At 45.3% G+C, this 20983-nt stretch overlaps 1 protein-coding gene across 1 annotated transcript in view; it reads left to right on the forward strand.

Moving 5' to 3' along the window:
• The window catches only part of LOC144103390 (neprilysin-11-like), an 11818-nt gene extending 3398 nt beyond the window's left edge, over positions 1-8420 (forward strand). The window contains exons 2-4 of the mRNA XM_077636122.1: positions 3589-3763; positions 6913-8151; positions 8391-8420. Coding sequence (XP_077492248.1) covers positions 3589-3763; positions 6913-8151; positions 8391-8420 — 1444 coding nt within the window. The remainder of the gene's footprint in view (positions 1-3588; positions 3764-6912; positions 8152-8390) is intronic.
• Positions 8421-20983: the final 12563 nt, after the last annotated feature.

Below are 20983 nucleotides of genomic sequence, written 5' to 3' on the forward strand. Positions count from 1 at the left end.
ATGCACGGAGATATCTTTGAACCGACAATATATACTTTGTGCTAGAGTAAGCCGTGCGTAGACATTCATTCTGAGCTACCTTGTGCCACTTTTCTCCTTGTCTGAGACCATCACCCTGCACTGACGCTAGGTAATATGGCCAATCTGACGCTACTCTCTGCGGGCTGGGGTCATACATCTATATAGGTAGAAATAACAAGAGTGTCTGCAGTTTAATACTCGTGCAAGCTAACGCCAGGCCGCATAATAATTCCCAAGCCTGTTATCATGTGGAAGAAGTTGGTAGCTGCGTCGTGAATGTCTATTATAAGCTGCAGGAGCAGCTGGTGAGAACTTCAGCCTCTATCCCGGGCTTCAGAGAATCTCGATGAAGCTTGCAGGTGGCTTAAATATCTGAGCAGCTGAAGTGCAAGAACAAATCTCGATGAATAGGTGGCGAAGCAATAAGTTGAAGATACTGTTGTCTTAATTTTTTTTTCTAGCGGTAGCACTACTAGGCGCATTATCCAATTTCGGGTATACGTACTATCGCGGCCAAGTCGTACTCCACGCATCGGGAGCTCGAGCAAAGAAAAACTGCATCGTATTGCCATCTATAGCACGAAGCATTGAAACGAGTAAAGCAACAAGCCTGTAGAGAATAAAGGGCTCCCTTTGGCTGTCTCGATCCCAGATGCAGCCTGTAGATGGCGATACGATGCAGTTTTCCATTGCTCCTGCTCCCGCTGTGCGGAGTAAAGCACTTTTGTCCCCGATAGTACGTACGTTCCTGAAGCCTGCTTTGTGCCAGGCGGCGCACCTGTAAAACGGGTTGTGGGCAACCTGCCAGCTGTGCAAACCTGGGAGGCCTTCGCTTCGGTCAAGGCCTGGGCGAAGGTCTTCAAGGTAAATGTCCAGTGAAAAAGCCCTAGGTAGAAGGCCTATAGGCAAAAGGCCTCCATGGTAAAGACCTTTCGTTGAAATTACTCTACGTCGAGGGCCTTTACGGTTCAGGCCTTTAGTATAAAGGCATTTGGTTAAAGGATGATTTCGTAATCACTGCACGTAGGGACTTTGAGTGCCCACCGTAAATAGTGGTGCTGCAAGATTTTCCGCCTTACCTATGATAAACAGCCTAATACTTGTTTCGAAGCAGCTGATATGTGCCCGTTGCCTGCGTCTTCGAAGGTAGGTTCGAGCGACGAAGCAAAAAGCAGCGAGTAAGAGGAGCCATAAGGGGCAAAACTTGAATAAAGAAGGCCCTTCGAACAATTGCGTGTTGGAGAAAAGAGAGAGGCAGTACTTGACCATGAAAGCAGCCCTCTGAGAGTTACAGATCGAGGAATTGGAATGGAACAGGTTGAGATTACACCTTTGCAGCACATGACGTTTACGACATCAGTAAAGAAGTTTCAATCAGTACGCATTCTTAAAACACAGCTCATTTCTCGCGCACAGAAACACTTTCGTCATAACATACGATCAGTGTGAAGTAAGCGCTGTAACCGCAGTACCGGGGCTAGATGGAGGAAGTGTGAGGAGCGGGCGCGGCCAGAATGGGGTGCACTGAGCCCTTTGGGAAACGTCGGCGACGTTTACACGCCAGTCGGAAGGCAAGCCTCCTTGATTTCTCTTCGGCGTGCACCGTGCAACACGTGTTTCGTGTCAATTTTAACTAGAGATGCTGTTTTTTATTTCCCGTGCGGTGCATGCGTTAGAATGCCTAGAAAACAAAGCCACTGTTTTGTGCCTGGGAGCGCAACAAGCTTTTAGTCTTACAAGAGGGAGCTGTCACTATTTGGTGTTCCCAGAATAAGGTAGCGTGGTCATGGTTCAGCCTCTAACAGGGTCTTGGCATCACATATTCGGCTTCTCTGCCTCAAGAACAAAGGTGAAGACAGCGTTTTTACAGAATATTGTCTTGGAAGCCGTGATCCTTGCTGAAAAACATGGCCTGAAGGTAGATTTTTTTACAGCTGATTAAGCTTCATGGAACCGCTGTATGTTGCGCAGCGCATGTTTGGAATATCTTGTTCCACGAGCTCCGTGAAGCCGTCGGTTGGTCATCCCGTTGACATGACAAAGAAACATGCCTTTTTTGTTCTGAATTCCCTCATTTGGGGTAATCCGTAATAAACTGTTTCCTGATGGCTTTCTACAGAACATCAGATAATGCTGCCTATGTTGAGCACGTCGGAGTGGCACACGAGGAAGAAAAATGCGCAGCCACTCTCAAGGTTATGCCGAAAATTACGATGCGCATGCCAGGTGAAGCTCAACAATTTTGAGCAAACAAGTGTAAACTTGGGTAGACGGAGGACAGATAGAAGTTGCTTCCTAAAAACCACAAATTATAGTTCAGACTCTCATTATGTTAGATAGTGAGCTCCATATACGCACGATCAAACGAATTCCGTGGTCGCCGCGTGCAAAATGCGAGTTACAATTGCTGAAGCCGTGAAGCTGACGCCTAAGCGTGCTGCAGCGCCATCTGCCGCTCTCCTGCCCAAGCGCTTCGCCCGGCCGGGCAAGCTCCTCACACTTCTCCCTTCTAGGCACTGTAACCGCAGAAAACAATTCACAAAGCAAATTCCTTGGAAGGCACGAATCAGAAGAAGCTTGGGACCGTCGACAGATATGAAGGCGAAGCGCGCATTTTCCGGTACCATGGCAATCGTGCCAACTTATATGTTTGTACTGTTGTGCCCTCCAAGGGGCGTCAATTTTTTCCATATCCCAACACCTGCTGGCCGCATTGTGGTTTTGTTGACCATGAGGAAAGACAATATTCACATTCACTCATGAGTGCGATGCCGCTTATCTTTACGCGACGCGCAGCATACGCCGCAGAGACTAGAATAGGAAACCGTGACTGTAGCGCCATTATTTCGAGCGACGTTGTAAGCATCTGGGCCAGCTATCGAGCGGATATGAGAAGCTTAAAACCGATTGTCCAAAGTAAGTGAAAGTGTGTTTATTTAGAGGGGCTGGCTATTAGGCCCAAAGGGAGGAGAAGGATTACAATCCGTGCAAAAGGAACGACTCCGTGGCGAGATCCAGAAGCGAGTCTGGCATGGCCTTTGAAGCGACGTAAAAACGTTGGTGTAGCCTAGCTTAAAGACAACGTGCTCCCCCCCCCCCCCCCTCATGCAAAAAATAAACACTTTTCACGTCAGCGTCCGTACCCAGAAATTCTAGGTTTTTTAACGGGAACAAGTTTACGAGTGATTTTTTTCTTCTTTTATTGGTAACATTTCACTATAACAATGAATGTATCCACATATCTCCCTATGCCAGGCTTGCATTTTTTTCCAAATAACGTTCTTGTTATCATAGAAAAAGTCCCCGGTTGATTTTTATGGCGGACATTTCTACACAATGCCAGGGACTAAAAAATTTTAAAAGCGAAATTTTCATACGCATCGGTAGAAGTACCAACAGCCTGAATATTTTCATAAAGGTGCGTTACACTATTTCAATCGTGAAGATTTTTTATACAAGAATGCGGGACATGGTGGCGAAATAATCTGCACTTGATAATTTAGAAATTACAACTTCTAAAACCGTCGTTGTTAGTGAAAGAGCCTCTTTACCATTTTCTGTCGACAGCCACGTGTGCCACGGATGGGATGGAGCCAAGAACCGCTATCCTGCTCCCCTGGACAAGTACCGCACAGCTTTCAGCAGGCGGATCGTCAAAGACATCCTCCTTCAGAAGGTTCCTCTGCGCTCCACCAAGGCCAGTGGAAAAGCTGCAGGGTTCCTGTTCCGCTGCCTCAGCAAGGTGAGCCGCGCGGCTATGGCCGTTGTTAACACTTCTTTTTTTAACAAATGAGGTCTTGAACACCCCGTCTGCTGGTGGTGTTGCATGATAAATCTGTTTCGAGTGCTCCGCTTTTTGAGACACGACTACTCAGGACCATGAACGCACAGGAGTGTTGAGGTAGAAGTACCTTGAAACGAGAATGAGCAGCCGTTTCTGGGTGACTAAAACGTGCGAGGGGCAAAGAAGTTGGATAAAGGAATGGATAATGCCTGCACTCAAATTGAGAAGCTTTATTACGAAATAAAAGGGAGTGCGCAGTTTGCAGAAACGATGGCGAGCGAAGAGAAGGAAACCTAGCCGAGATCGACGCAGAACTCAGTGGACTGGTAATGTTCACAAAGTTTTCTTGGGGCGCGGTAGCTTTCACTGCTATTACAGAACCAAATGAAGAACACTGGTAGAAACACTTAAGCCTCGCGTTATGGTTATGATGCATCTGCGGAAATTGGTTAATGGCCATATATTCGGAATTGCTGACTCCCTGCCTTATATCCATAGATATCGGAGGGTCCTCTTACCAGCCCTGGCACAGTGGGGCAGCAGTTCAGCGATGCGACGCTGCCGTGCGATGGCGTGTACTGCCACAGGTGGGGCTTGAGACCGAAGTTGCTCTTCTCGAGGAACCTCTTGAGAGTAATCATCGACTGTCATTTACATGGCGGGAAGTTTGCTCACACTCCGGTGGACACGTTGTGATGATGTCTCAATATCACGTGCCCTAGGTTACGCAACTGCCACCACGGTTGTTTCTATGGGGATTCTTTCATTGATTATTGGCTCACGGCTAAAGATGCTGACGCCAGCTTTCCTGCGACACGGGGCCTTTAACGCTATAGCGGCAATTTTGATTAATAATATTTTAACAGAACGCAATCCCATATATCGAAGTCATATTCAGTGCGTGCTGCAGATTTTTCAGATGTTCCACAAGGTAGCGCACTTGCTTTTTTTATTTATCTAAATGACTATCTTTTAATCTTCGTTGCGAAGCGCTTTTTCCGCTCATATTTTCGTCGTGTATCACAACATTTATTCACTGCATGATCAGACTACCCTAACCTTTCTGCAATTCATAACTGGTGTCAGTCTTTATTAGGCTAAAATGTATGCGTAAAAATTTAATTATTATTCATTGATTTATTTAACTAGCTCAAAATAAACAGATAATGAAAAAGATAGGAAACGCCATCAATTTGTACACCTGGAATCAGTAATGCAGAACTTGAGAGGTTTAACAAACTTTGATTTATAGCTGTAGTAAATGACTCCATGTTGCTCTGGAGCACTCATGACCAGTGTGCCATTTTGGCGTCCTGAGGAAGCCACTGAGAAGACAAGGGTAGTGAAATGAGGGGCTCGCTAAGATATACATGTTCGTTTTCTCTGCTCGCAGAGCACTTAAATATGCTTTTCTTTGCTTCCAGCAATCTATCAAAAATATGCCCGATGAGGGTAAAAATGAAAAGGCTGATATGCGCTAAAAAGCACCGACTCCGTTTCACACGGTGCAGAGATTATGTAGTTTACGGTATTCCGGTTAACTGCAACGCATTCTTCATAGGGCAACAGAGCGTTATTATAAAGAGCTTATTATAAAGAGCGTTATTATAAACAGTCAGGTCAATGACGGGGGGAGCGGCCCTTTGCCGTTCACTGTCAGACTTCAAATGCAAACCCCTTGTCAATAAAAAGACGTCTTCTTATCCGCGGAAAAGATACTGTAGAAAGACAAATCTTGCAGGCATATCATATCACATTAGCAGGCAGCCAATGCGCCTGCATGTCGTCAATTGTGCTACATGATAGAGGTTCGGTTAAAGGGCGTTCAACGTCTCAAAGCGACGCAGGCTATGAGAGACGCCGTAGTGAAGAGGTCTGGAAATTTCTGCCACCTGGGGTTCATGCAGAAACATAACACAGCACACGGGCATCTAAAATTTCACCTCTACCAACCGCCGTGACCTGCACCGAACCCGTGTCGTTCGGGACAGCAGCCGAGCGCCATAACCACTAAGCCACCGCGGCGGCCTAACATGCTAACATGATATTGAGATGGCATTTTTGGAAACAAATTGACTTCCACAAGGCTATTTGTAGCACTGTTCTTAAGCTTCCTGTTTTTTAATAAAGTATCGGTTAGGTATGTAGCCCTCGTTTTGTCCCGCATGTTTACCATCTTAGCCTCCTCTTTTTCCTTATGCGAAATTCTTTTATCGCCGCTTCCGCTTAGAAATTTAGTCATTCGTGCTCGGACATCCGACGGAAAATCAATGCATGCCATGTCATACAGTGGTGCACGCAAAGTGCAAAGTGTCAGTACCGATAACAATGAGTACCACGCATTCTGCCGCCGATTAATATCATCCCGTTAATTTCAAATGTTTTGTCTGGCCTTACGCTTCATGCGATAGTGTACCCTTCCCATTTCTGTGTTGTAATTTTGCCCCGGGGTACATCGAAGACCATTTACCGTCGAGATGACTTATCGATGTTACGTATTTTCTTACTCTTTTGCTTTTACTAACTGTGCTTATCTGTGCTAAGTATTTAACACATGTTCATATTCCTCCCATTGTCCCTCCTGCAATATTGCCCTTGTGGTGCTGCAGGTACAGGTATCAATAAAAATAAATAAAAAATCATCCCCGCAATGCCTGGCCTGTGATCTTAGGCGGCTGTAAACTCATCCAGTATCGTAAGTCGCCAGCAATGACTGTGCAGCACTTGGCACATGTTACTTTCGCTGCGTTTGGTAGCACATAACCGAAATTGCTGCCACTATTCCCAGTGCGTTGCTTTTCAGAGTGCAAGCCTGGTACATTGAAGCTGTCAGCTAGTGCTCCTAATTTCTTATAACAAAAGGCCAGGATTGCTCTCATGGTGTCTAGCCGCTTACTTTGTGCCTCGCGAATTGAAGCCTGTATACTGGCCTTCGCTTTAATAGACTTATGCTAAAATTTTGTAACGAAATCAGCATTTCCATGCTATCTTATTTAAAGAATCTGGCTGCGACAGGATTTCTCTTCGCAAAATGCTCGTCAGGCTTACTGGCAACAATCGCCCTGTTAATCCTCTTCAGAGTTTATAGTGCCACTAATCGTTTGCAGGGGGAGCTGAGAAATACTTCTATATTCACCGCCTTTCTCAATGATCTTGGCCTCCCATGGCCAGGGAAGTCTACTGCGACACGACCACAGATTCTGAACACCCTGGTGCGAACATCGCTACACCTCGGCATGCCTATGTTCTGGGCCTTCTACGTGGGTCGGCACCCATCGCATCCCTCAGAGAACACCATCTACATGAGCCTGGACCCACGAAGTATTCAGTGGATCAGGGACATCGAGACACTTTATGCCAGAGGGAAGGTGGTCGACTACCTTAGGAGGTGCGCGGAGATCGTGGGACGCACGGGCCAGTCTTACTCGACTATGATCCGAGAGGTGCTGACGACGCACAATGATATTGTTGATATGGTGCGCGCTTTTGGGGCCAGTGACGACCTGCCCCACTTCAACAACCTCAGCGACCCAGACCTGCGAAGAGCAATAAATGGCCATCTTCCGGATGATTCGCAACTCTGGCACACGGATGATATTGTGAACCTCCACCCTGTTCTGTTTGCGCAGCTTGACTCCGCGTACTTCAACCGCAGCGGATACCAGGAGCCTTTCCAATTGTTCTTGGGCGCATACGTTGTTTGGGCACTGTCGCCAATGGTGTCAACTTACTTGACCAACAGCTTGCTTGAGGACATGGGCTATAAGCGGAGACAGGAATACCACCGTTTTGTGAAGTGCGTAGAGGCTTTGGAGTGGGTGATGCCGCTGGTTAAGTGGCATATGCACAAAGCTGCTCAAAAGAATGCGACTCCCACGTGGAAAATCGTCCGGTGGTCGAAAGAAACAGTACATGGTTTTGCGAAGAGCTACAGCGAGTCCTTAGGGGAGAAGGTGAGGGCTATTCTGGAGCGCATCGCAGCCAATGCCTTCAACATGACACGATCCTGGACGATGCTGGACCAAGCCTATTCCTATCTTCCCAACGATACGGACGCGTCATTATTCGAGTTGTACCAAAGAGCGGCGAGGACCACCGTAGCGTTCTTCAAGAGGTCGCTGCGTCGGCCACGGCACACTATCTACCACGTGCCAGGCATCGCGAGCCTCGGATTTTATAGGCTGCTGGTTATCCGAGAGGTGACTGTTTACCCCTTCCTAGTTTCACCGCCGCTCTACGAGTCTACGCGTCCAATGGCTGTGGTTTCTGCTCTCGCTGGGACATTAGTGACGAAGCAGCTGAGCGGCCTGCTTCGGCTTTATTTCTACTACAACAGTCGGTATGAGGTAAGCACCACTGCTGAACTTGTATATACTTGGTAGTAAGTGAAAGATTGAAGCTAGGCTTCTAAAACCGTATTCTTATTAGATCTTCGTTTTTTTAACGCTTTAGATTTAAAGCAGCCGGTTTCCGGAAAATCCACTGTCGGCGTCATGAGCGAAAAATCGCGAGTTGCCTCCGGTTGGTTGTGCCGAGAGAGCAATTTAGCAGGCAGGAGGGCCAGCTATGTCATATTGCCTTCCAGCGGCATCACAACCTGCCCAGCCGGAGGTGAGCAAACTGCCTATCGTGCCATGTGCTTGCTCGTGATGGCGTGTGATTTTGTGGAAAGAGTAACCTGGGCTACACAAAGATCACTGCATGGGGTGTCTTCAATCGCAGGGCAGTGACACATCGCTGCGCCTGGGGGGGTAGGGAGACTACAAGGGATCTATGAATGTAAAGTAGGGAATTAACCTCTCCATACATCTGAATTAACCCAATACGCTATCACGTCACACCCTTAAGGCGTTGCTTAAGTGTCCTCTCCATGTCATGTTTCGGTGTATCTTTAGGCATAGAATGCACAAAAATTTTCTTCTTGTATTTAAGTTCATGTCGGTTTTAAGAAAAAAATGCTTGTTTATAAGCCACACACGTCGCCCACATAGCCATTGTTGATTATGAAATGAAACTTGCTGTATATATATATATATATAGTGGCGAAAACATGAGGTACTTGTCTGCTTAAAATAATATACATCGAAGTATACGCTTCGTTTAAGGAAACATTTTTATTTTACTCGACGTTTCCATCCGAGGACAGATCTTTTTGAAGAGTGACCATACAGTGCATGGGCTGGGAGAACGGAACACAACAGACACCTATGGCATATTAGGTGTCCACACACACACACACACACACACACACACACACACACACACACACACACACACACACACACACACACACACACACACACACACACACACACACACACACACACACACACACACACACACACACACACACACACACACACACACACACACACACACACACACACACACACACACACACACACACACACACACACACACACACACACACACACACACACACACACACACACACACACACACACACACACACACACACACACACACACACACACACACACACACACACACACACACACACACACACACACACACACACACACACACACACACACACACACACACACACACACACACACACACACACACACACACACACACACACACACACACACACACACACACACACACACACACACACACACACACACACACACACACACACACACACACACACACACACACACACACACACACACACACACACACACACACACACACACACACACACACACACACACACACACACACACACACACACACACACACACACACACACACACACACACACACACACACACACACACACACACACACACACACACACACACACACACACACACACACACACACACACACACACACACACACACACACACACACACACACACACACACACACACACACACACACACACACACACACACACACACACACACACACACACACACACACACACACACACACACACACACACACACACACACACACACACACACACACACACACACACACACACACACACACACGCACGCACGCACGCACGCACGCACGCACGCACACACACACACACACACACACGAGGTGAAAGAGAGAGCCTGGGCTGGGTGCGCACGCGGCTACTGCGACAAGAAAAAAAGGAAAGACAACGAGAGAGAAACAAAAGCAGAGAAAAAGGGAAAAGCAAAGAAGAAGAAAAGACGTGGTGGGGCTTAACAAAACTAGGGATGCGTCCGGTTCTGAAGCAACTGAGGTACGGCGATGATTGTCCCGGGGAACACTCTCAAGGTTCTCTTACACCCAATAAACATAAACACCCAAGAGAGCAGCAGATTGGACAGCCATCGCAGTAGCTCAGTTGGTAAAGCACCGGACGCGATATTCGGAGGTCGTGGGTTCGGATCCTACCGGCGGCATGGTTGTTTTTTCTGCTGATTTATAAGTAAATTTCTTTCAGCGATAGATTAATCTAATTAATATTATCCGAATACACATTAAAAAAATTACATTACCTTATGCACCTTCGTTTCGATGACTGTTAACTCTCTTCATATATATATATATATATATATATATATATATATATATATATATATATATATATATATATATATATATATATATATATATATATATATATTCAATATTCGTATTGATCAAAGCGGCTGCGTCCAGCGGAATGAAAGGAATTTGACCTTCATCAGCAGTTTACGTTTCTGCCAAGGTTGAGGTGTTGAATGCTACAGGTGGGGTTAGCCTTGCTTTATCCGCCGGCAATTGCTCCACCGCAGCGTCCCTTCGATATTAACAATGCCGCATCTACCCCGCTAAGCGCACAGTTTCTTATAATAGCACATATTCTCTCCCGCAGTCACCATCTATGCACACAATCAATCCACACAGTTCACATCACAGTCCACTCCAGAAGTCACCATGTATTCACACAATCAATCCACACAGTTCACATCGGCCTAAAGCAGACGCCATCCAATTATATGCCCATCCAATGCGTACCCATTTTCAAAAGTTTTTTTCGCACCTGACTTTTGGGCATGTGCTACGTTCTTTTTTATTAAAATGTGATCGAGTCATAGAAATGACCATCAATATTGCAGCGAATCTTTGCAGTGTTTGTTCATTCTTCAAAGCTGGCGGCACGCCGCTTTGTAGCGTTGCTGGCAATTCAAGACGCGACCAGATTTATCTCGATTGATCGCATCCGGGCGGAGCAGATTCTACTTTGTTCAACATTGTTCTAGTAACTTTGCACATTTTATCTCGAAAGTTCGCTCTCAGCTTTAAATTGAGCACTGCCGTCACCGGCGGCCATTCTGTTCGACGAGCGTCGAGTGGGCTTGTTTATTGCTACGCCGCCGCCGAGTGATTAAGTCCATTGTGGGTGCAAGTCATCCCAAATAAAGAGTTTTGTATAGTCACCATTATCACAATCTTTCTGCTTTACCGACTGTGTCACCACTTCGTGAAACATCCTATCCGTTTTTCGCATGACGGATTTCTCGGGCGCATTTCCTCTTTTGTTTTGTGTTGAAGATTTAAAATGTTTTGTCTTGGTTCTGTAAATCTCCATGACTCTTGCTCCATCCTAACTCTATTCGTGTTCCCTTCTAAGGAGCTTTTAGCCGATCCAGCATTTTATTTCACAACTTTATTTTGCCTTCAGATCTCTGCCTCGCAACAGTCTGACAACCGCATTTTGATGTTGAGATCTAGCATATGACTCTTGCTCCTTGAGCGACTGTCTGTATCGTTTATTCAAAGAGCCCCTCCTAGCCCATATGTCCCTTCGAGACGTGAACACTATAAATTGCCTTTTTTGCAAGACCGATGTCGGGAACCAAAAGTTGGTCCTTTAAATGTTGGAATTTCCACATATTCTCCTATGCTTCTGTAGATTTTCGAATACAAGTGGTCCCCGTCAAACCGTGACAAAACCGCAGACTGTTCGTTACACTTGCACGTACACTTGGAGTTTTCTTTTTGTTACGGTTAATATCTCTTACGAGGGTTTGGGTAGACTGCTCTTTTTAATAGCTATATTCAAAGCTCCATCTCAGTGGAATGTGGTACACTGCGTTACAAAGGCGTGGTACAAGTATTATAAAGTTGTTCAGTAGAAAGCGCAAAAAAACGGACGTACGACGGAGTAGAGGACACAAAAACACGTTCACGAGCGCTCCCCTACACCGTCTCTCGTCCGCTTTTTTTTTTTTTGCGCGTCCTACTAAACAATATGCATCACCAAATAGCCAGGCAGCTTCCTCTACAGAACTGCATTCTAATGTTAGAACCTTTGCAGCTGCAGTGTCCAAACGGTATTCACCGAATTTTTCCTCCAAAGAGAAGCCTGTGTAGGAGCGCCTGCGTGGCGCGCTTTGCAGTGCGTCTGCCCTGTTCTCTTTCGGCATGTCAGCAATAGTAGAGAAATTCCTCTAATTTACGAATGTAAGTTTGCTTAGTAGTCCCTGAATTTTATAAATTTCTGGTTTTCTGCGAGGGTAATGACGTTCTCTTAGGCTGTGTATTTACCTAATTCGGGATTCGCGCTTGATAATATCGCTGCTCTGGTATTTATTCTATTCGATCATCTCACATCCCCTCTATTATTACTCTTTGAAGCTGAAGGTGCGGAGGTTTGTGTCTTCATCACACGTTGAAGCTCAACGAAAGGGATCGTGGTGTCGTTTCAGTCATTCGGAGTGGCTGCGTGTAAGAACGAATGAATGTAGAAATCAATCAGTCAATCAAGCAATTAGTATATCAGTTTCTTCATCAGTCCTTCGCTCAAATAATCACTCAATAAATAAATATTAATCAAATAAATGTTGAAATAAATAAGTTCATGATAAATGATTGCTTTAGTCAGTAAATGAATAATTGAATAAATAAGTCAAGTAATGAGTAATTCAGTCGATAAAAGAATAAATTAACAAAAGTGCCGCTAAATCAACAAATGAATAACTAAATAAATCGGTAAGCAAATGAGTAAATAAATCAACACATCATTGAATAAATGGATCAGTCGATAATCCACTGATTAAATATAAGATAAATCAGCCAATTAATAAAAAATGAATAAAACTGTCAATACAACAATACATGAATGTATTATATACAATGAATGAGTAAATAAATAAATAAACTAATAATTGAAGCAATTAAAATAAGTGAATAAATCGGTCAAAAATAAATAAATAAAATATTTTTGACGATGTATTAAATAAAAGGCGCTGAAAACTGGAAATTGAGAAGTCCTGTACCCGTTTTATGGTAGTAGCAGGATCCCGAGAAGTAGGAATACATGTAAGTGAGAGAAACAAAAAGTATCGTCCAAAGATGCTCTGATTTGAACAAACATGAACGTTTAGCAGGGGACAAGAAAAAGATAACGATCTTAACATAAAAGTTCGACTTAGTATTGTAAAACTTTAGAAGGCACTGCTTCCATCAGGGCTGAGAGATGAGAGGAATATATCTGATTAATATACAGCTGTAAAATAGGAAACAAAAGAAACAGAATGCAATCTAATGGTAGTTGTATTTCTCACCGCGACACATTTATAAGTGTATAAAAGTAGTTTCTGAAGTGAGCATTTCCTGCTTCAATGGACAGCGCGGCGTCCTAGGTGGCATCCTTCTCGTTGCCTGAATGCAGCTGGCGAGAACTAGGCGCTATTCCAGGCCACGCGTGCCTCTTTATTCTGGGCTCTATTCCAAAGGCGTTGATGTTTTTCATTCAAAATAGCTGCTTATGGGCAATATTCAATTTGGCGATATATTGAGAACGGGAAGGATTTACACTTATCGCTCTGCGTAGACAGTGGAGGAGGAGAAGACCATGAAGTGAAGAAAAGAGCTATAACTCTGTTCATGAACACTTGATCTGGGCCTTCAGAAAACCATGTAAGAATTTGACGGGGAAGGACTTTACATTCATAATTTACATACCCCCCCGCAGGGGGGCGCCTGCAGCTTGCAGGCGTCGCGACGGTGAGTGGCGACACCGCGGGTTCCCGAGCATCCCCAGGGACATCCCCGCAAGGGGATGATGGTGAACTGTGCATCACCACGGACCCGAGCACCCGCGCCTCGCCGTGCGTGGCATCGCCGTGTCCGGGGAAAAGGGGATCCTGGTGGTTGAGCCGATGCCGATCGTTTGGACCCTTAAGGCCCCTTGGCGGAGGCAACACACAACTTTGGCCCCAGCTTCCTGCAGACGGCACCTCCGGCCTGACCGAACCGGGGGGAATCGGCAGTCGCTTTTTCCTATCCTCCTCTCCATCTTTCACTTTGCTATCTCTGTCTCACAACTCTCCTATATCCTACTCACTCCTTGGTTTTTTCTGTTTTACTGGCGGCGAGGGTTAACCTTGTGTGACCAACTACCCTGAGTTGAGTCATATTTGGTTATAGTTGAGGTGTACAGCTGGCGTGGGCAGGACTTGCTTTCAAGTTCCTGTCCCGTCCCCTTGTTGGACTCCGTTGTGGGTGGCTGGCACCATGACCGAATAACTAAATTTTCTTTATGGCTCCCCCCTTTCAAAACCTGATCGCTCTCTGAAAAGAGGGCGGAACGAAGCAACAGACTTTTTTCCGAAAAAGAAAACAACCTTCCCAAAGTTCCATATCATACATAGTACAGTACAAGGAAAGCTGGCAAGAATACTATCCCCCTTTCTTGTGTCAAAGTGCCTAACAGATGCACTGGGCCCCTGATATAAGCTATCGAAAATGGCCAGTGCCGACTTATTACTAGAAATCCTTGACCATATCCAAAACTCCAAGATCTCAGACATTCTATCTATTGGAGACATCCCAGTCTCCATAACAGCCCACATATCCCTCAATACCGTCCGTGGTGTCATCTCAGAAAACGACTTCATTCATCTAACAGAAAAAGAAATGCTAGAAGGTCTCAGCGACCAAAATGTCACAGATGTCTATCGAATTAAAATCCGCAAAGACAACAAAGAAATAGATACTAAACACCTGGTACCCACATTCAGCACAAGCACATTACCTGAAACCATCGAAGTCGAATACCTTAAAGTTAATGTAAGGCACTACATTCCTAACCCACGCAGATGCTGCAACTGTCAGAGATTCGGGCACGGCTCTCGGAGTTGCCGCAGCCGCAAAACCTGTGCGAAATGCGCTTCTAAGGACCACAATTCAGAGGAATGTGACGCAGCACTGCGCTGCGCAAACTGCGAAGGAGACCACGCTGCGTACTCCAGGGCGTGTCCGTCCTGAAAAAAGGAGAAAGAAATTACCACCATAAAGACCAAAGAAAACATTTCATTTAAAGAAGCCAGGAGGCGTTTTGCACTAACCAACACATTCTCGTTCACAGCGAAACCAAACTTCGCTGATGTGGTGCGCAGGGGCGTAGCACCACACAGCACTCCGGCACCTGCCGATGCCACTTCCACCGAGCCTATGGCAGGGCCATCCACGCCCCAGGCAGGGTCAGCGAAAGCTGCCCTGCCATTGTCACAGCAGGGAGCGCCGGTCCACGGGTCGGCATCCCGCAGGACTTCCCCCCTTCAGGGGAGGCCTGGAACTAACACAACCGCGGCTGCGCGGTCCTCCAGCACCTCTGGCGAGGTGATGGATACAACTCCCAGTCAGCCCGCTTTGCAGCGGTGGAACAGCTCTCTTGAGCGAAAAAAAGACAGACCCCTCATAACGGGCCCTGAGCATAAGTAAACGCCTTAGCGTTCTCACCCCAAAAATAAACATGGCTTTCTTAATTCAGTGGAATTGTAGAGGAATTATGCGGAACTACAGCGACGTAACACATATTTTAGGGTCAATGTTACCCACAGTTTTATGTCTTCAGGAGACCAATCTTGGTCCACAACATGTGCATATCCTTAAACATTATAACATTTTTAGACGCGATCGCGAGCAGGCAAATCGACTCTCGGGAGGCGTCGCGATTGTCCTTCAAAGCGGCGTCCCTGCTCAAGAAATCAAACTTTACACAAAACTTGAGGCAGTTGCAGTTAGCGTCGTTACCTACAAAGCAATAACAATTTGCTCTTTATATCTCCCCCACACATCACATTAACAATACAAGATTTAGAAGGCCTGATCAATGAATTGCCGGAGCCATATCTGGTAGTTGGCGATTTTAACGCTCACTCCCCGTTTTGGGGAAGCGAACGCTGTGACACTAGGGGCAAAATAATCGAAGATTTTCTCCTCTCGAATAATGTCTGTCTTTTAAACACAGGAAAGGCCACATATTGTTGCCCAAGCTCAGCAATAATGAGCTTCCTTGATTTAGCTTTCACATCACCGTCACTTTTAACGATTTTAAATTGGATGTTTTAAATGATCCTCTGGGAAGTGATCACCTACCCACTGTCATCAGGCTCTCGTCTTCCACTCCAGTCATGCCCACAAGACCACGGCGCTGGAAATTTCACCTCGCCGACTGGTCACTTTTTACAGAAAGTGCCACTCTAGATAAAGAATTTTCTGAAGACCTCAGCATAGATGAAATTAATGAAAGATTTACTACATGCATAATATCTGCTGCAACACTCGCTACACCACAAACAACAGGACTCGTACAGAAGAAACACAAAGTATGGTGGACAGAAGAATGTACATTTGCAAAAAAACAGCAAAATAAAGCATGGGGCACCTTGCGTCGGTACCCCACTGCAGAGAACTTACTTTTAATAGGGCCAAGGCGAGAGCGCGGTACGTGCGCAGGAATGCTGAGAAAACCTCCTGGCAGAAATATGTGTCCTCTATAAATAGTTCAATACCATCAAAGAAAATGTGGGACAAAGTTCGTAAATTCACTGGTGACTATACTTCCTTCACACTTCCGCTTTTGACAACACCCGGTACACAAACATCGTTGGAAGAACAGGCCAATTTATTGGGCGAGCACTTTGCTTTAGTCTCAAGGTCATCCCACTACACAAACACATTCCAGAAACACAAAGCTATAGCTGAAAAACAAAACTTCCATTCGGAGCAGGCATGCAGGAAGACTACAACCAGCCCATTACGCTCCAGGAATTAAATAGGGTATTATCTTCCGGTAAAAAGACAGCACCAGGCCCAGACAATGTGCATTACAATATGCTTGCCCATCTCTCTGATACAGCCGTACAGGCACTGTTAAAATTCTTCAATATAATATGGATGACTGGCAGAATACCTGAGGAGTGGAAGAAAGCAGTAATAGTACCTTTTCTGAAACCCAGAAAACCACCAACAAGTCCCGACAATTACAGACCAATAGCCCTCACCAGCTGCATTGCTAAATCTTTTGAAAGTGTAATAAATATTAGACTCATCTTTGTACTCGAATCTCGGCAACTATTAGATGTACATCAATGTGGATTCAGGAAAGCATGCTCAACCACCGATCACCTTGTCCGCCTAGAGAACACCATACGGGAGGCGTTCATCCACAAGCAGCAGTGTATCGGGGTCTTCTTCGACATGGAGAAGGCATACGATACCACATGGAAGTTCGGCATCCTCCGTGACCTAGCAGAGCTAGGTATCCGAGGCAGGATGCTGAACTGCTTGAACGACTTCCTGGCTAACCGCACATTTAGGGTCCGCCTAGGAACAACTCTCTCCATGACTTTCACCCAAGAGAATGGCGTACCCCAAGGTTGCATTCTAAGCACGACACTCTTCGTAGTAAAAATGAATTCGTTAGCCAAAGTAATACCCAAGTCCATAATGTATTCGGTTTATGTAGATGACGTACAGATAGCATGCACTTCCTCCAGCATATCGTCCTGCGAGAGACAAATACAAATCACACTAAATAAACTAGCTGCTTGGGCAGAGATAAATGGGTTCAAGTTCTCTCCTCAAAAAACAGTAGCTGTTCTGTTCTCATTGCGACGAGGCCTACAATTCAATCCTAACCTATACTTGAATCAAGCCACACTACCAATTAAACCAGAACATAAATTTTTAGGACTCACTTTTGACAAGAAACTCACATTTCTACCACACATTAACAACCTTAAAAAGAAAGCATCCCAAGCCCTCAATGTATTAAATGTGCTCTCGCGAAAACGGTGGGGGTCCGATAGAACATGCCTATTACACATCTATCGCTCTCTGGTACGCTCCAAGCTGGACTATGGGTGCATAGTATACGGTTCAGCAAGAGCATCCTACTTGAAACGACTGGACCCTGTTCATAATCTTGGTCTGCGACTATCAACTGGAGCATATAGAATACCCCCGGTAAGCAGTCTTTACATTGAAGCTAATGAGCCTGCACTAGAGGATAGAAGTCAGACTGACATGCGCATACGTCCTAAAAACCCATTCTCTTCCTAAACATCTCTGCCATCCCATTGTTACCAAGTGCCCATCCAAAAGATTATTCAACAATAAACCACAATCCATCCGGCCACTAATAATGCGCTTTGAAGATAAATGTGAAGAGTTAGGAGTACTGGATGCCCTGCCGAATATTGCACAAAAATATGAAAATTTACCACCATCGTACAGCCTGCCTTCAATGTGCGACTTCACACTGACACACTTACATAAAATGGAAATGCCACATCAGCTCATACTACAAGAATTCTTTGAACTGCAAGAAAAATATGACACCTTCACTGAATTTTACAATGATGGGTCAAAAACAGAAAGTCATGTTGGAAGTGCAGTAATTTAAGAAAAAAATGAAAAAATGATACGACTGCCACAGTATGCATCGGTTTTTACTGCCGAGAGTTATGCAGTCTTTGTAGCCGTAGACCAAATAGTAAAAGAAAACATTAAAAATAGCGTCGTTTACACCGATTCACTGAGTATGCTCAAAGCGCTGCACTGTAGAAACGCTGCTGAACCCATTATAGGAAACATCATACATAACATAATTAAAATAAAAAACAAAAACATAACAATATATTCTGCTGGGCGCCCAGCCATGTTGGAATTGTCGGTAATGAGAGAGCAGATGCATGCGCAGCACAAGCTCGAATTGATCAAATAAAACAAGATAACATACCACACAGGTATTTTTTGAAATTAGTGCACAGTAAACTCAGAATTAAGTGGCAGGCTGCATGGGAAGAACAGGCAAACAACAAACTGCATTCTATAAAACCCGTTTTAGGAGAATGGAAATCATGTAGACATCAAGAACGTTTCAGTGAAGTTATTTTATGTCGGCTACGCTTTGGGCACACACACCTTACACACAATTTCTTACTGACAAAACAAGGCAAACATCTCTGCGAAATGTGCGGCGATGTACTCACTGTAAACCACATTTTAATTTCATGTATAAAACTGGAACAACTGAGAAAAAAATATTTTACAACACTCTACAATGAATACATCCCATTGCATCCCAAGTTGCTTTTAGGTGATCAAGCACTGGTTGATCTTTCAAGTATTTTTAAGTTTCTTAATGAAGCTAATGTTTTAAACAAACTCTAGGTATAAAAAGTGTAACATTTAACAAAAACCTAACCTTGTGTTTGGCGCATCATAGCCATAGTTGCTTTTGCGCCATTAAAATCAATATAACTAACTAACATAATTTGCATACCACGCTAGGAGTGATCTGATCAACCGAGGAGCTACAAACCATACTCTTGTCGTTTATAATTAAATTGCTGAGTTGGCTCTCAGTACTGTAGTCATAATAACTAATAGTACTTTGGAAGCAAGATCTTTACATTAGAATTTGGAAGCGAAAGCTTCACTGCGCCAGGTTTTCAACAGGGTAGTGTAGCTTCGTTTATGACCTACAAAAGCTTCAGAGGTCAAACCATAGAGCAAAGTCACGTAGGCTATGGTGGGCCATCCACCCCCCCCCCCCCCCCACCCCCTTCCCAAATCTCTCCAAGGTCAAGATCAAAGGTTGAAGAGCTGGGACAACTTTCGATGCTGTATGACGGTGACGTCATACAAAAGGAATTTATGTAAACAAGCACTTCAATCGTGGAGATAGATACTCTGCTTGACAACGGGGCTGGGGCCACCTTCTGTGACGTCAAAGGAGAGCTGTGTATATATGCCAACGGCGAGCCGGTGGGGTAGAAACCGGTTTTGCGATGGAGGAAGAACATCCTGCCGTGATAGCTCGCCGGAAAGCCAAGCTGCAACGTTTCAATGAGGCTAGGAGGGAACGCCGTGCCGAAATGGCAGAATAAAACCTGCGACACGCGTCGAGAAATGACGGAAGAGTGCAACTGGGGAGGGGGCAAAGGAACAGCAGAAAGTACTTCAGGCTTTACGTCTAATCAGCGACGCAGAGTCGGAGCTTTCGCTTCTCACCAGGTTTAACCAAAGCTAAACCAAAGTTAGTTTTTTTCTTCTCCGGCATAACTCTGCTAGCTATCTGTCCTAATGACTTGCTGGCGTGTTAAATTTCAAGAGCTCCCATTTAAACACCTATGCTCAGAGTACGAACAGGCGGGCCACGCGCCATTAATCCTCTAGGTTTGCTCAAAACAGGTCATTTCAGTGAGAAATTCGCTCGTTTTACATCTCTCTCGCAAATGTCTCCATTTCAATCAATTTTAACTATTCTCAAACTGCCCGCAGCCTAGAATTTAGAATTATTGGCGTGTGAATAAATGTTTCTACCCCAAAAAGATTAGAAACACCATAACCATCAAACCACAACCAAGAACATACATCCTTCCTAACACTAAGGTAGAACAGCTGGAGCCAGGGCGCTAGCGAAGAAATGCGGGGGAAGGCAGGATATTGCTGGGATTGAGGTAGCGTGACTGGGCCGTAGAAGAGACGCGGACAATCGGAGGAAGAAAACTTGGAAAACTTTATACAACGACTATTTACATTATGTACAAGTACGGGCAACTGAGAGTGCTTCGCAGTAAAGAGAGCTTCTTAGGAGTCGGGAGTCTCTGATACCTCTAGAGAAGGGGGCTGTCCCCTGGCATCAAACCAGCAGCTCGTTAAATACTCTTCGCATTCCCCAGATCCCAGCTGGGGAACACAGTTCGAAGAATGATGTCCAATCAAACGATGGCACTGAAGGTACCACCCACGGCAGGGCGGTCCTGATGTTTCTTCGCAGCTCGGTCGAGGGAAAGGGAACTGGACCCGGTCACGTTGTCATCCCCGCGGCTTCCAGGTGGCCGCAACGTGCGTCCGGACGGCGCCCATGTTGACCCGGAT

This window comes from Amblyomma americanum, chromosome 9 (assembly GCF_052857255.1).
Source record: "Amblyomma americanum isolate KBUSLIRL-KWMA chromosome 9, ASM5285725v1, whole genome shotgun sequence".
NCBI lineage: Eukaryota > Metazoa > Arthropoda > Arachnida > Ixodida > Ixodidae > Amblyomma > Amblyomma americanum.